The sequence below is a fragment of the Chamaea fasciata genome, unplaced genomic scaffold, assembly GCF_029207755.1.
Source record: "Chamaea fasciata isolate MVZ Bird 193981 ecotype frontalis unplaced genomic scaffold, bChaFas1.0.hap1 SCAF_540, whole genome shotgun sequence".
NCBI lineage: Eukaryota > Metazoa > Chordata > Aves > Passeriformes > Sylviidae > Chamaea > Chamaea fasciata.
The window spans coordinates 50,926-67,714 of NW_027094625.1; the positions used below are offsets into that span (position 1 = coordinate 50,926).

The window sequence follows — 16,789 nt, forward strand, 5'->3', positions numbered from 1 at the left end:
GTGGTTCCACTAAAGGGCGGAGCTTGGCTGAGGATGTGACCACATGAAAGGGGCGTGGCCAATCGGACAATGTGTAGAAATGGGCGTGGTCTAATCAGAGGGGCGGGGCTTTACCTGTGGGGCGAGGTCAGCCTGAAGTGGGTGGGGAAATGGGTGGAGCCTGCTGGGCCAGGGCTTTGCAGTAGGGGTCTGCGGTGGGCATGGCTTATGACATGGTCGTGGCCACACCCTCCTGGGGGTGTGCCCAGCCTGAGAGGCGTGTCGGTGGGCGGAGCCTGTCACCGCTCTGGCCCCTCCCTCCCCGCAGGTTTACCTGAGCCCCAGCTGGGCGGTGCTGCCGGGGCGTGGCCGCTGGGGCCGCCTCAACAACGGGCGTGGCTACGGGGCGGGGCTCCTGGCGCTGCTGGGGGCGGGGTCTCTGGCCCCGCCCCGCCTGCGCGCGGCCGCCGCCCCCCTGGGCCCCGCGGGGCTGCTGCTGGCGCTGCTGGCGCTGCAGGCGGGCTCCCTGCGCCACGCCCTGCCCGGAGACCCCGCCCACGCGTGAGTGACGCGCCCCCTCCCTCACCTATGCTAATGAGATGCTAATGAGCCCTCCGGCTGAGCCCGGCTGTCCCCCCCAGGCTGTGCCTGCCCCCCCGCCCCGGGGACCCCCTGCGGCCCTGCGCGCCCCCCGCGCCCCCCAACGCCTCCCGAGGTCCTCCCGGCCAGCAGGGGGCGCTGCCCGCCCTGCCCGGGCCCAGCGCCAGGCTGTTGGCGAGTGAGTCCGGCGGGGGCGGGGACACGGCAAAGCCCCGCCCACAGGGAGGCTTTGGCTACGCCCCCCGGGTGTCGGGTTGGGGGTGGGGTCATGGGGAGGTCATAGGAGGGGTGGGTGTGGCCAGCACAAGACACGCCCCCCAGGGGAGGCTTTGGCTCCACCCCCCCGGGGTTAGTTCAGAGGGTCACCATGAGGTCATGGGGAGAAGGATGGGGGTGGGGTCACCCCGAGGTCATGCTGGGGTCACAGAGGTCGCCTTGAGGTCATGGAGGGGTCACAGGGGAGTGGGGTCACTCTGAGGTCATGGCAGGATCGCAGGGGGTGGGGTCACCCAAAGGTCGTGCTGGGGTCACAGAGGTCACCCTGAGGTCACAGAGGGGTCACAGGGGTGGGGTCACCCCGAGGTCATTCTGAGGTCCAAGGGGTCACCCCGAGGTCATGCTGGGGTCACCATGAGTGTCTGTGGGCGTGGCCTCACCTGCTGCCCTACCCCTAGGGAACCTGTGGCCACGCCCCTCAGAGGCGGGGCTGGGGGCGGGGCCGGAGCAGGAGGAGGGCGGGGCCGACGCCTCCTTCGGGGCCCTGCTGGGGCTGAGCCTCCCCTCGGCCTCCGGTGAGAACGGGGGGACCCCAAAATGGGAGGGGCCCAAATCGGGGTGGGGGTCCCCAAAATGTGGGGGGCACCCCAAGGTGGGGGGGGGGACCCGGAAGTGTAGGGGAACCCAAAGGGGGAGGGGTGAACTGGGGGTCCCAAGGGGATCTGGGGAGGCCAAAAAGGGGGGTTGGGGGTTCAAGGGGGATTTGGGGGTGCCAGCTCTGTCCCAGGGGGGCTCTGGGGTGATTTTGGGGTGCCAGGTTGATTTTTGGGGGTCCCAGGGGTGCTCTGGGTGGTCTCAGGGTGATTTTGGGGTATTTTTGGGGGTCCCAGGGGTGCTCTGGGGTGATTTTGGGGTGCCAGGTTGATTTTTGGGGGTCCCAGGGGTGCTCTGGGGTGATTTTGGGGTCCCAGGTTGATTTTTGGGGGTCCCAGGGGTGCTCTGGGGTGATTTTGGGGTCCCAGGTTGATTTTTGGGGGTCCCAGAGGTGCTCTGGGGTGATTTTGGGGTGCCAGGTTGATTTTTGGGGGTCCCAGAGGTGCTCTGGGGTGATTTTGGGGTGCCAGGTTGATTTTTGGGGGTCCCAGGGGTGCTCTGGGGGTGCAGCCGCTGCTCGGAGCTCGGGGACGTCGCCCGTTCGGTGCCGGCCGGGAGCCTGGGGGCGGCCACGGCCACGGCCCTGGGCTGTATCCGCCCCGAAACCTGAGGGGGGACCCCAAAACTGCGGGGGGGTCCCAAAACCGGAGGGGGGACCCCAAAACTGCCCAGGGGGGACCCCAAAACTGCGGGGGGTGTGCCAGGGGGTGTTTGGGGGGATTTGGGGGGGATTTGGGGGAGGGTCCCTGCTTAGGGGGCGTGAGATTTGGGGGTTTTTTGGGGGGGGGTTGGGGGGATTTTGGGGGACTGCCCCTGCTCAGGGGGTACTGGGGGGGATTTTGGGGGTTCGAGGGGGATTTGGGGGGATTTTGGAGGAATTTTGGGGGGATTTGGGAGGGATTTTTAGGGAATTTGGGGGGGATTTGGGGGGTTTTTGGGTTTTCCTTGACGGCCAGACCTGAGCGCGGCGCTGCTGCTGGGGGCCGGCGTGGAGGGGCAGCTGCTGCGGGACAAGTGAGTCTGGGGTCCCCGTGTCCCCAGTGTCACCTGGGGGGGTCCCGGTGTCACCTGGGGGTCCACACGGGGGTCCCCTGTGGGGTTCGCGGTGTCCCAAGGTGCGTCCTGGTGGCCGGGGAGGAGGGGACACCCCGCTGTCCCCCCGATTGTCCCCGCAGGTTCGGTGCCACCCCGGGCAGTGTCCCCGTGTCCCGGGGCCGTGTCCCCACGTTGTCCCCGTGTCCCGGGGCCGTGTCCCCACGCTGTCCCCGTGTCCCCGCAGGTTCGGGGCCGCCCTGGGCGGTGTCCCCGGGCAGTGTCCCCGTGCTGTCCCCGTGCTGTCCCCGTGTCCCCGGGCAGTGTCCCCACGCTGTCCCCGTGTCCCCGTGCTGTCCCCCTGTCCCCGGGCAGTGTCCCCGTGCCGTCCCCGTGTCCCCGGGCCGTGTCCCCGCGCCGTCCCCGTGTCCCCGTGCTGTCCCCGTGCTGTCCCCGTGTCCCCGGGCAGTGTCCCCGTGCTGTCCCCGTGTCCCGGGGCAGTGTCCCCACGCTGTCCCCGTGTCCCCACGCTGTCCCCGTGTCCCCACGCTGTCCCCGTGTCCCCGCAGGTTCGGGGCCGCCCTGGGCGGTGTCCCCGGGCCGTGTCCCCGGGCCGTGTCCCCATGCCGTCCCCGTGTCCCCACGCCGTCCCCGTGTCCCCGCAGGTTCGGGGCCGCCCTGGGCGGTGTCCCGGGGCCGTGTCCCCGTGTCCCCGGGCCGTGTCCCCGTGCCATCCCCGTGTCCCCGGGCAGTGTCCCCACTCCGTCCCCGTGTCCCCGCAGGTTCGGGGCCGCCCTGGGCGGTGTCCCCGTGCTGGCCGCTGTCGCCTGGCCCTGGCCCTGGGTCCCGGTGCTGGGGGCGCTGCTGTCGGCGGTGGGGGCGGGGCTGCAGGCGCTGCTCGGGGGGTCCCGCCTGCTGCGGGGGCTGGCGCGGACACGGGCGCTGCCGCTGCCGCACGTGAGTGTCACCGCTGTCCCCACGGTGTCCCCGAGGGGACCCCAGTGTCACCGGGAGGGGCGCTTGTGTCACTAAAGGGGTCCCCAGTGTCCCCAAAGATGGCCCCGATGCCCCTAAGGGGGTCCCCAAGGGGGTCCCCATATGAAAAAGGGTCCCCAATGTCCCAGAGGGGGTCCCCGATGTCCCCAGGGACTCCCCAGTGTCCCCAAGTATGTCCCCGATGTCCCTAAGGGGTCCCAATGCCCCCAAGGGGGTCCCCAACAGGGTCCCCATATGCCTAAAAGGGTCCTCAATGACCCCAAGGGAGACCCAGTGCCCCCTGGGTGTCCCCAATGTCCCCTCAGTGTCCCCTGGGTGTCCCCAATGTCCCCTCAGTGTCCCCTCGGTGTCCCCAGTGTCCCCAATGTCCCCTCAGTGCCCCCTGGGTGTCCCCAGTGTCCCCAATGTCCCCTCAGTGTCCCCTGGGTGTCCCCAATGTCCCCAATGTCCCCTCAGTGTCCCCAATGTCCCCAGTGTCCCCAATGTCCCCAGTGTCCCCAATGTCCCCTGGATGTCCCCAATGTCCCCTGGGTGTCCCCAATGTCCCCTGGATGTCCCCAGTGTCCCCTAGGTGTCCCCAATGTTCCAAATGTCCCCAGTGTCCCCTGGGTGTCCCCAGTGTCCCCTGGGTGTCCCCAATGTCCCCAATGTCCCCTGGGTGTCCCCAATGTCCCCTCAGTGTCCCCTGGGTGTCCCCAATGTTCCCAATGTCCCCAATGTCCCCTGGGTGTCCCCAATGTCCCCAGTGTCCCCTGGGTGTCCCCAGTGTCCCCTGGGTGTCCCCAATGTCCCCAGTGTCCCCTGGGTGTCCCCAGTGTCCCCTCAGTGTCCCCTGGGTGTCCCCAATGTCCCCTGGGTGTCCCCAATGTCCCCTCAGTGTCCCCTGGGTGTCCCCGCAGGCGCTGTCTCGGGGCCGGCTGTGGCCGCTGCTGGCGACCTTGGTGACCGCGACCCTGGGGGTGCTGCTGGGCTCGCTGGACCTGCTGGCCCCGGTGCTGTCCGTGTGCGTGTCCCCGCCCTCCCCGTGACGTCACGGCCCGCGCGGTGACGTCAGCGCACCGCGGTGACGTCATTCTCTCCGCAGGTTGTGCCTGACGTCATACCTGGGGCTGAACCTGGCCTGCGCCCTGCAGGGGGCGCTGCCCACGCCCGGCTGGAGCCCGCGGTGTCCACTCTACCACTGGTCAGTGCCGGGTGACCGCTGGGTGACCTTGAGTGACCACTGCGTGACCACTGGGTGACCTTGAGTGACCCTGATTGACCATCAGTGACCGCTGAGTGACCCTGAGTGACCAATGGGTGACCCTGAGTGACCCTGATTGACCATCAGTGACCGCTGAGTGACCCTGAGTGACCAATGGGTGACCCTGAGTGACCCTGATTGACCATCAGTGACCGCTGAGTGACCCTGAGTGACCAATGGGTGACCCTGAGTGACCCTGACTGACTGCTGAGTGACCACTGAGTGACCCTGAGTGACCGATGGGTGACCGCTGAGTGACCACTGAGTGTTGAGTGACCACTGAGTGACCAATGGGTGACTGACTACTGGGTGACCACCGAGTGATCACTGAGTGGCCCTGAGTGACCTCAGAGTGACCCTGAGTGACCACTGGTGACCACTGAGTGACCGATGAGTGACCACTGGGTGACGATGAGTGACCGTGGGTCACACAGAGTGACCGCTGGGTCCCTGTCCCTGTCCGCAGGGTGGTGTCCCTGACTGTCCCCAGTGTCCCCAATGTCCCTGTGTGTCCCCAGGGCGGTGTCCCTGACTGTCCCCAGTGTCCCTGTCCCTGTCCCTGTCCCTGACTGTCCCCATGTCCGCGACTGTCCCTGTCCTGTCCCCAGGGCGGTGTCCCTGTGTCCCTGACTGTCCCCAATGTCCCTGTCCTGTCCCCAGGGCGGTGTCCCTGTGTCCCTGACTGTCCCCAATGTCCCTGTCCTGTCCCCAGGGCGGTGTCCCTGTCCCCGACTGTCCCCAATGTCCCTGTCCTGTCCCCAGGGCGGTGTCCCTGTGTCCCTGACTGTCCCCAATGTCCCTGTCCTGTCCCCAGGGCGGTGTCCCTGTCCCTGACTGTCCCCAATGTCCCTGTCCTGTCCCCAGGGCGGTGTCCCTGTCCCTGAGTGTCCCCAATGTCCCTGTCCTGTCCCCAGGGCGGTGTCCCTGTGTCCCTGACTGTCCCCAATGTCCCTGTCCTGTCCCCAGGGCGGTGTCCCTGTCCCTGACTGTCCCCAATGTCCCTGTCCTGTCCCCAGGGCGGTGTCCCTGTCCCTGACTGTCCCCAATGTCCCTGTCCTGTCCCCAGGGCGGTGTCCCTGGCCGGGGCCGTGCTGTGTCTGTCCCTCATGGTTGTCACCTGCTGGCACTGTGCCCTGCTGGCCCTGGGCATCGGCGCCACCGCCTACAAATACCTGGAGTTCCGCAGGTGAGGGGCGGGGACACACCTGGGGACACCTGGGGGACACCTGGGGGACAGGGAGGGGGCAGGGACACACCTGGGGGAGAAGGACACACCTGGGGACACACCTGGGGGCACACCTGGGGACACCTGAGGGGACACCTGGGGACACCTGAGACACACCTTGGAACACACCTGGGGACAGGGAGGGGACAGGGACACCTGGGGGGGGCAGGGACACCTGTGGGGGCTCCAACCCTCACCTGTGTTGTCCCGCCCCTCCCCCCCCGCAGCGCGCAGACCGAGTGGGGGGAGGGGCTGCGGGGGCTGTCCCTGAGCGCCGCCAGGTTCGCGCTGCTGCGGCTGGAGGACGGCCGGCCCCCGCCCCCCAGCCTCAGGTGAGACCCCCCTGACCCCGCCCCCTAGCCTCAGGTGAGACCCCCCCCTGACCCCGCCCCCCAGCCTCAGGTGAGACCCCCTGACCCCGCCCCCCAGCCTCAGGTGAGACCCCTGACCCCGCCCCCCAGCCTCAGGTGAGACTCCCCCTGACCCCGCCCCCAGCCTCAGGTGAGACCCCCTCTGACCCCGCCCCCCAGCCTCAGGTGAGACCCCCCTCTGATCCCGCCCCCCAGCCTCAGGTGAGACCCCCTCTGATCCCGCCCCCCAGCCTCAGGTGAGACTCCCCTGACCCCGCCCCCCAGCCTCAGGTGAGACCTCCGACCCCCCCTGACCCCCCCACGTCCCCGTGACCCCCCGTGACCCCATTTCTCTCTGTCCCCCCCCAGGCCGCAGCTGTTGGTGCTGTCCAAGCCCTGTGACCCCCCCCATGTCCCCAATGTCCCCATGACCCCTGTGACCCCAATGTCCCTGTGACCCCCCGTGACCCCCCGTGACCCCCGTGACCCCCCGTGACCCCATTTCTCTCTGTCCGCCCCCAGGCCGCAGCTGTTGGTGCTGTCCAAGCCCTGTGACCCCCCCCCCATGTCCCCAATGTCCCCATGACCCCTGTGACCCCAATGTCCCTGTGACCCCCCCGTGACCCCCTGTAACCCTCCGTGACCCCATTTCTCTCTGTCCCCCCAGGCCGCAGCTGTTGGTGCTGTCCAAGCCCTGTGACCCCCCCCCCCCATGTCCCCAATGTCCCCATGACCCCTGTGACCCCAATGTCCCTGTGACCCCCCCGTGACCCCCGTGACCCCCCGTGACCCCATTTCTCTCTGTCCCCCCCCAGGCCGCAGCTGTTGGTGCTGTCCAAGCCCGGTGACCCCCCCGGGCCCCCCCCCCGGCCGGAGCTGGTGGTTCTGGCGGCGCAGCTGCAGGGCGGGGGGCGTGGCCTGACCGTGCTGGGGGCGGTGCTGGGCGGGGCCTTGCCCGGAGACCTGCCCCGGGCCCGGGGGGCCGAGAGGGTGAGGGGGGGCTGGGGGGGCTCGGGGGGCTGGGGGGGTTTTGGGGTTTATGGGGGGTTATTGGGGAGGGGGCTGGGGGGGTTATGGGGGGCTGGAGGGAGCTGGGGGGCTATGGGGGGCTGTGGGGGTTATGTGGGGCTATGGGGGGCTGGGGGGCTTTGTGGGGCTATGTGGGGCTATGGAGGGCTGTGGGGGGCTATGGGGGGCTATGGGGGTCTGTGGGGCTGTGGGGGGCTGTGGGGGGTTATGGGGGGCTATGGGGGGTTATGGGGGGCTATGGAGGGCTGTGGGGTTATGGGGGGCTGTGGGGGGCTGTGGGGGGTTATGGGGGGCTATGGGGGGCTGTGGGGTTATGGGGGGCTGTGGGAGGCTGTGGGGGGTTATGGGGGGCTGTGGGGGGCTGTGGGGGGTTATGGGGGGCTATGGGGGGCTGTGGGGTTATGGGGGGCTATGGGGGGCTGTGGGGTTATGGGGGGCTGTGGGAGGCTGTGGGGGGTTATGGGGGGCTGTGGGGGGCTGTGGGGGGCTATGGAGGGCTGTGGGGGGCTATGGGGGGTTATGGGGGGTTATGTGGGGCTATGGAGGGCTATGGGGGTGTGGGGGGCTATGGGGGGCTGTGGGGTTATGGGGGGCTGTGGGAGGCTATGGGGGGTTATGGGGGGCTGTGGGAGGCTATGGGGGGTTATGGGGGGCTGTGGGAGGCTATGGGGGGTTATGGGGGGCTGTGGGGGACTATGGGGGGTTATGGGGGGCTGTGGGGGGTTATGGGGGGCTGTGGGGGGCTATGGGGTTATGGGGTGCTCACGGGGGCTGTGGAGGGGTCCCGGGGGGTCAGGGGAGGGGTTTGGGTGGGGGGCTCTTGAGGGGGTGTCATGGCCGGGGCGGGGCCGGTGGGGCCGGGTCCTTTTGGGGCGTCCCCGTGTCCCCTTGGGGTGACCCCTGACCCTCCCGTGTCCCTGTCACTGTCACTGTCCCCTGTCCCCATGTCCCCGTCACTGTCCCCATGTCCCCGTGTCCCTGTCGCTGTCCCCAGGCTCTCCGGGCAGCCCTGGCCCGGGCCGGGGTCACTCTGGGCTGTCCCCTGACCCTGTCCCCGTGTCCCCGTGTCCCTGTCGCTGTCCCCAGGCTCTCCGGGCAGCCCTGGCCCGGGCCGGGGTCACTCTGGGCTGTCCCCTGACCCTGTCCCCGTGTCCCCGTGTCCCTGTCGCTGTCCCCAGGCTCTCCGGGCAGCCCTGGCCCGGGCCGGGGTCACTCTGGGCTGTCCCCTGACCCTGTCCCCGTGTCCCCGTGTCCCTGTCGCTGTCCCCAGGCTCTCCGGGCAGCCCTGGCCCGGGCCGGGGTCACTCTGGGCTGTCCCCTGACCCTGTCCCCGTGTCCCCGTGTCCCTGTCGCTGTCCCCAGGCTCTCCGGGCAGCGCTGGCCCGGGCCGGCGCCCGCGGCTTCGTGCAGATCCTGGTGACACCGGAGCCGGGCGCGGGGCTGGCCGCGCTCGTGCAGGGGGTGGGGCTGGGGGCGCTCCGCCCCAACACGGTCCTGCTCGGGTGGCCCCGACGGTGGCGGCAGCAGCCGGACCCCGCCCGCGCCGCCAGGGACTTCGTGGGTACGTTGGGGACATTCGGGGGACATCGGGGACGTTGGGGGACATTGGGGACATTGGAAGGGATTGGGGACATTGAGGGGATTGGGGGGATTGTGGAGATGGGGGACATCAGGGACACTGGGGACATTGGGGACATGGGGGACGTTGGGGGGATTAAGGAACAGCGGGGACACTGGGGACGTTGGGGGATATTTGGGACATTGGGGACACTGGGGACACTGGGGGATATTGGGACATTGGGGACATTGGGGACATTGGGGGGATTTAGAAACAATGGGGACACTGGGGACATTGGGGGATTGAACAATGAGGACATTGGGGACATTGGGGGATATTTGGGACATTGGGGACATTGGGGACACTGGGGAATATTGGGACATTAGGGACATTGGGGACGTTGGGGGGATTAAGGAACAGCGGGGACACTGGGGACGTTGGGGGATATTTGGGACATTGGGGACATTGGGGGGATTTAGAAACAATGGGGACACTGGGGACATTGGGGGATATTTGGGACATTGGGGACATTGGGGACTTTGGGGGGATTAAGGAACAATGGGGACACTGGGGACATTGGGGGATTGGGGACATTGGGGGATATTGGAGACATTGGGGACGTTGGAGGATATTGGGGACATTGGGGATGTTGGGGACATCCAGAGGACATTGGGGAGTCACGGGGGGACACTGGGGGCCATGGGGGGGAGCGGCTGGGACATTGGGGTGACACGGGGTGGGAACACGATGGGAGGGGACACCCGGGGGACACCTTTGGGGGCGTCACCGGGACATTGCGGGGTTGGGGACACGCGGTGAGGCTTTCTGGGGGCGTCCCCGCTGTCCCCGTGTGTCCCCAGAGCTGCTGCGCGTGTCCGGGGCCGGGGGGCGCGCGCTGCTGGTGTCCAAGGGCGGGGCGGAGCCGGGCGCGGCCCCGGGGGGCTCTCTGGACGTGTGGTGGGTGGTCGGCACCGGGCGCCTCCTGACGCTGCTGCCGCTGCTGCTCAGACAGCACCCGGTAGGCGGGGCCTCGGGGGGCGGGGCCTCGGGGGCGGGGCTTCAGGGGTGGGGATGGGGCGGGGCTTGAGAGGGTGGAGATTGAAGGGCAGGGCTTGAAAGGGTGGAGATTGGGGGCGGGGCTTGAGAGCGTGAGGCTTGAGAGGGCGGGGCTTGAGAGGGTGGCAATTGAGGGGTGGAGATTGAGGGGCGGAGCTTGAGAGGGTGAGGCTTGAGAGGACAGGGATTGAGGGGCGGGGCTTGAGAGAGTGGGGATAGAAAGGGTGGGGCTTGAGAGGGTGGGGATTGGGGGCGGGGCTGGAGAGGGTGGGGATGGAGAGGGTGGGGCTTGAGAGGGTGGGATTGAGGGGGCGGGGCTTGAGAGGAGCTTGAGAGGGCAGGGCATGAAGGGCGGGGCTTGAGGGGGTCAAGGGGAGGGGCTTGAGGCAGGGCATGAGGGGGCGGGGTCTGTGAGATGTGGGGAGGGGCTTGGGGGAGGAGGGGGCTGACCCTTGGTGACCCTCCATGACCCCCTTGTGACCCCCCAGGTGTGATGGGGGTGGGGTTTTGGGCGTCTCTGGGTTTTAGGGAGGGGTCTCACCTGTCCCTCGCTGTCCCCAGGTGAGGCTCAGGTGGATTTGGGGTTTTTTGGGGATTTTGGGGAGGGGTCTCACCTGTCCCCCGCTGTCCCCAGGCGTGGCGCGGGTGTCCCCTGCGCCTGTTCACGGTGGCGCTGCTGGAGGACAACAGCGAGCGGCTGCGGCGCCTCCTGGAGGCCGTGGCGCGGCGCCGGGCGCTGCCGGCCCAGGTGCACGTGGTGGAGCTGGTGAGAGCCAAGAACACACCTAAAACACCCCAAAAATACACCTGAGAGACCCCAAAACCACCCCAAAAATACCCCTAAAACACCCCAAAAATACACCTGAGAGACCCCCAAACCACCCCAAAAATACCCCTAAAACACCCCAAAAATACACCTGAGAGACCCCCAAACCACCCCAAAAATACCCCTAAAACACCCCAAAAATACACCTGAGAGACCCCCAAACCACCCCAAAAATACCCCTAAAACACCCCAAAAATACACCTGAGAGACCCCCAAACCACCCCAAAAATACCCCTAAAACACCCCAAAAATACACCTGAGAGACCCCAAAACCACCCCAAAAATACCCCTAAAACACCCCAAAAATACACCTGAGAGACCCCAAAACCACCCCAAAAATACCCCTAAAACACCCCAAAAATACACCTGAGAGACCCCAAAACCACCCCAAAAATACCCCTAAAACACCCCAAAAATACACCTGAGAGACCCCAAAACCACCCCAAAAATACCCCTAAAACACCCCAAAAATACACCTGAGAGACCCCAAAACCACCCCAAAAATACCCCTAAAACACCCCAAAAATACACCTGAGAGACCCCAAAACCACCCCAAAAATAGACCTGAGAGACTCCATGACCAGCCCCAAAAATACCCCAAAAATACCCCAAAACCACCCCAAACCAGCCCTGCCCCGTCAGTAGTGGTCCATACTGGTTTATACTGGTTTATACTGGTCCCTCCCGGTCTATACTGGTCCGTACTGGTTTATACTGGTCCCTACTGGTCGGTCCCGCCCGCAGCACAACGAGGACGTCTCGGCGTACACGTACGAGCGGACGCTGATGATGGAGCAGAGGTCGCAGATGCTGCGGCAGCTCCGCCGGGCACAGGTGACGTCATCGCCCCTCCCCTGTGACGTCATCATCACCATCGTCATCATAGTCATCATCATCATCAATCATCATCATCAATCATCATCATCGTCATCATAATCCGTTGTGACGTCATCATCACCCCCGTGATGTCATCGCGCCATGTGGCGTCACCGCCGTGACCTGTGATGTCATCGTCATGCATGTGACATCATCGTACCCCCTGTGACATCATGACCTTGTCAGGAGTGTCGTTGCCCTATTGCCCTCCCTGCGACGTCATCATCACAATCCTTGTGACATCATCACCCTGCCTGCGATGTCATCATCGTCCCCGTGACGTCATCACCCTGTCCGTGATGTCATCACACCCCCCATGTTATTGTCACCCTGTGACATCCTCCTCCTCCTTGTGATGTCATTGCATTTGTGACGTTATCATCCCCCTTGTGATGTCATCACCCGGTCCGTGATGCCATCGTCCTCCCTGTGACGTCACTGCCCAGTGATGTCACTACCCTCCCTGTGGTGCCATCCCCACTCCCTGTGATGTCATTATCCTTCGGTGACATCACTGTCCTCCCTGTGACATCACCAATCTCCCTGTGACGTCATCACACCTTCTCATGATGTCATCCCCATTCTCTGTGATGTCATTGCTCTCCCTGTGATGTCTCTGCCATACCCATGACATCACACAGCACCATATGACGTCATTGCCATGCAGCTTCATAGACCGCATGTGACGTCATCATCACCCCTCTGACGTCATTCTCACCCCTGCCTCTACTGTTAAACCCCTCCCCGTGATGTCATCGCCTCCCTGTGACGTCACACAGCATCCTCACGACGTCACAACCATCCCTGTGATGTTACAGCCAACCTTGTGACGTCATTAATCTCTCTCTCCCGATGACGTCACAGGGAGGCCACGCCCTCTCGCAGCCGCCCAGCGCTGAGGAAGAGGAGGGGGGGGAGGGGGAGCCCCGGAGGGGACCCAGCCCGTGAGTGAGACTGGGAACACTGGGAGGGACTGGGAGGGACTGGGAGGGACTGGGAGAGGGACACTGGTGGTCCCTCCTGGTCTATACTGGTTTATACTGGTCTGTACTGGTCCATACCGGTCCATACTGGTTTATACTGGGTTATAGTGGGCGGGGGGAACGTCCAGCGCGTGCACTGGGGCACTGAGGGGGGGGGTGGTCAGTGGGGGTGACTGATCCGTACTGGTTTATACTGGTCCATACCAGTCCGTACCGTTCTATACTGGTTTATACTGGTCTGTACTGGTTTATACTGGTCCATACTGGTTTATACTGGGGAGGGGGAACGCCTGGCGCATGCACTGGGACAGTGGGGGGGGTGGTCAGTGGGGGTGACTGATCCATACTGGTTTATACTGGTCCATACCAGTCCATACCGTTCTATACTGGTTTATACTGGTCTGTACTGGTTTATACCAGTCTATACTGGTCCATACTGGTTTATACTGGGGAGGGGGAACGTCCGGCGCATGCACTGGGACAGTGGAGGGGGGGTGGTCAGTGGGGATGACTGGTCTGTACCGGTCCATACCGGTCTGTACTGGTCTGTACTGGTTTGTACCGGTCCATACTGGTCTGTACTGGTCCATACTGGTTTCTACTGGTCCATACTGGGCAGGGGGAACGTCCGGCGCATGCACGCCGCCGAGCGCCTGAACGCCGCCATCGGGGCGCACTCGGGGGGGGCGGGGCTGGTGCTGCTGGACCTGCCCCCCCCGCCCCCGCCCCGCCCCCACCGCCCGCTGGAAAACTGTATCCGGAACTGGGGGGAAAAACCGGGAATTCGGGGAAAATGGGAATAATGGGGGGAAATGGGAATAATGGGGGGAAATGGGGAAAATGGGAGAAAAATGGGAGAAAAATGGGAATAATGGGGGGAAATGGGGAAAAATGGGGGGAAATGGGAAAAATGGGGGAAAATGGGGGAAAATGGGAATGGGGAAAAATGGGGAAATGGGAAAAAATGGGGGTAAATGGGGAAAAATGGGGAAATTTGGGAATGGGGAAAAATGGGGGAAATGGGGAGAAAATGGGAAAAAATGGGGAAAAATGGGAATGGGGGAAATGAGGGGAAAGGGTCCCTGGAGAACTGAATCTGAAATTGGGGGGAAAACGGGGGAATTTGGGAAAAATGGGGAAAAGGGGGAAAATGGAAATGGGGAAAATGGGGGGAAATGGGGAAAAAATGGGGAAAATGAGGGGAAGTGGTCCCTGGAAAAGTGTATCCGAAATTGGGGAAAAATGGGGAAAAATGGGGAAAAATGGGAATAAATGGGGGGAAGGGCCCTTGTCAAACTGTATCCGGAATTGGGGGGAAAATGGAGGAAATTGGGAAAAATGGAGGAAAAATAGGGAAAATGGGAATGGGGAGATTGGGAAAACCCGGGAAAAATGGGGAAAAAACGGGGGAAAATGGGGAAAAAACGGGGGGAAATGGGGGGAAACGGGTCCTGGAGAACTGTATCCGGAATTGGGAAAAAACCCAGGGAATTTGGGACAATTGGGGATGGAGAATTGGGGGAAACAGGAAAAGGGAAAAGGGGGAAATGGGGAAACTGGGAGGGGTGGGGGAAACTGGGGCGTACTGGGAGGGCACTGGGGGCACTCGGAGGTCACTGGTGGTCACTGGGAGGTCACTGGGGGTCACTGGGAGGTCACTGGTGGTCACTGGGAGGGCACTGGTGGTCACTGGGGGTCACTGGTGGTCACTGGGAGGTCACTGGGGGTCACTGGTGGTCACTGGGAGGTCATTGGTGGTTAGTGGTGGTCACTGGTGGTCAATGGTGGGCACTGGGAGGTCACTGGAGGTCACTGGGAGGTCACTGGGGGTCACTGGGAGGTCACTGGTGCTCACTGGAGGTTACTGGGGGTCACTGGGGGTCACTGGGAGGTCACTGGTGGTCACTGGGAGGTCACTGGTGCTCACTGGTGGTCACAGGTGGTTACTGGGAGGTCACTGGGAGGGCACTGGTGGTCACTGGTGGTCACAGGTGGTTACTGGGAGGTCATTGGGAGGTCACTGGGAGGGCACTGGTGGTCACTGGGAGGTCACAGGTGGTCACTGGTGGTCACTGGTGGTCACTGGTGGTTACTGGGAGGTCACTGGGAGGTCACTGGTGGTCACTGGTGGTCACAGGTGGTTACTGGGAGGTCATTGGGAGGTCACTGGGAGGGCACTGGTGGTCACTGGGAGGTCACAGGTGGTCACTGGTGGTCACTGGTGGTCACTGGTGGTTACTGGGAGGTCACTGGGAGGTCACTGGTGGTCACTGGGGGTCACTGGGAGGTCACTGGGAGGTCACTGGTGGTCACTGGGAGGGCACTGGTGCTCACTGGTGGTCACAGGTGGTTACTGGGAGGTCACTGGGAGGGCACTGGTGGTCACTGGTGGTCACAGGTGGTTACTGGGAGGTCACTGGGAGGTTACTGGTGGTCACTGGTGGTCACAGGTGGTTACTGGGAGGTCATTGGGAGGTCACTGGGAGGGCACTGGTGGTCACTGGGAGGTCACAGGTGGTCACTGGTGGTCACTGGTGGTCACTGGTGGTTACTGGGAGGTCACTGGGAGGTCACTGGTGGTCACTGGGGGTCACTGGGAGGTCACTGGGAGGTCACTGGTGGTCACTGGGAGGGCACTGGTGCTCACTGGTGGTCACAGGTGGTTACTGGGAGGGCACTGGGAGGTCACTGGTGGTCACAGGTGGTCACTGGTTTGTCCCTGACTCGCCCAGACCTGGAGTTCCTGGAGGTTCTCACCGAGGGCCTGGGGCCGGTGCTGCTGGTGCGCGGCGGCGACGGCGACGGCGACCAGTGCTCCCAGTACGGGACTGGGAACGGGGACACTGGGGACACTGGGGAGCCCTGAGAGCCCAGTATGGCCCCAGTGCTCCCAGTATGGCCCCAGTGCTCCCAGTATGGGGCTGGGAACGGGACTGGGGACCCCCCTGAGCCCTGAGAGGGGACCAGTGCTCCCAGTGCTCCCAGTATGGGACTGGGAATGGGGACACTGAGAGACCAGTATGGCCCCAGCAATCCCAGTATGGCCCCAGTGTTCCCAGTTTGAGATAGGGACAGGGCCCCCCCCAAGCCCTGAGCCCCGCCCAGTTCAGTCCCAGTGCTCCCAGTACGGCCCCAGTGCACTCCCAGTGCTCCCAGTCTGGCCCCAGTGCACTCCCAGTGCTCCCAGTATGATCCCAGTGCTCCCAGTATGGGCTCAGTCTGGCCCCAGTGCACTCCCAGTGCTCCCAGTTTGGCTCCAGTGCACTCCCAGTGCTCTCAGTCTGGCCCCAGTGCACTCCCAGTGCTCCCAGTGCACTCCCAGTGCTCCCAGTTTGGCTCCAGTGCACTCCCAGTGCTCCCAGTCTGGCCCCAGTGCACTCCCAGTGCTCCCAGTGCACTCCCAGTGCTCCCAGTTTGGCTCCAGTGCACTCCCAGTGCTCCCAGTCTGGCCCCAGTGCACTCCCAGTGCTCCCAGTTCGGCTCCAGTGCACTCTCAGTGCTCCCAGTCTGGCCCCAGTGCACTCCCAGTGCTCCCAGTGCACTCCCAGTGCTCCCAGTATGTCCCCAGTGCACTCCCAGTGCTCCCAGTACGACCCCAGCGCACTCCCAGTGCTCCCAGTGCACTCCCAGTGCTCCCAGTGCACTCCCAGTGCTCCCAGTCTGGCCTCAGTGCACTCCCAGTGCTCCCAGTACGGCCCCAGTGCACTCCCAGTGCTCCCAGTGCACTCCCAGTGCTCCCAGTCTGGCCTCAGTGCACTCCCAGTGCTCCCAGTGCACTCCCAGTGCTCCCAGTTTGGCTCCAGTGCACTCCCAGTGCTCCCAGTGCACTCCCAGTGCTCCCAGTACGGCCCCAGTGCACTCCCAGTGCTCCCAGTGCACTCCCAGTGCTCCCAGTACGGCCCCAGCCCTTTGCTGGTTTTTTGCACTTTGATTTCACCAAAGATCCTTCAATAAAACGACCCCAAAATTTGAATTTTTTTGGGGAAAAACGGAGCCGGAAGTTGCAGTTTTTGGCCAGGGGAGGGAATTTCCAGGAATTCCCGGAAAATCGGGAATTTTTGGGGGATTTTGAGGGGGGGTTTGGGGGGAATCGGGGCTGGATCCACGAGGGAAAATCCCCAAATGGAAATGGGGTTAAACTGGGGGGAAAAATGGGGAAAAAGTGG

General features: G+C 64.3%; 1 protein-coding gene across 1 annotated transcript; it reads left to right on the forward strand.

Annotated features, from left to right (window-relative positions):
- Positions 1-1,060: 1,060 nt before the first annotated feature.
- Positions 1,061-16,578, forward strand: LOC136305635 (solute carrier family 12 member 4-like). The gene is made up of 16 exons (XM_066208937.1): positions 1,061-1,145; positions 1,254-1,370; positions 2,406-2,463; positions 3,264-3,438; positions 4,377-4,480; positions 4,562-4,660; positions 5,787-5,906; positions 6,173-6,277; positions 7,111-7,285; positions 8,687-8,885; positions 9,743-9,900; positions 10,573-10,704; positions 11,509-11,598; positions 12,505-12,584; positions 13,243-13,376; positions 15,356-16,578. The coding sequence occupies exons 1-16, from the start codon at positions 1,061-1,063 to the stop codon at positions 15,487-15,489; spliced, it is 1,965 nt and encodes a 654-aa protein (XP_066065034.1). The 3' UTR covers positions 15,490-16,578.
- The last annotated feature ends 211 nt before the right edge of the window (positions 16,579-16,789 follow it).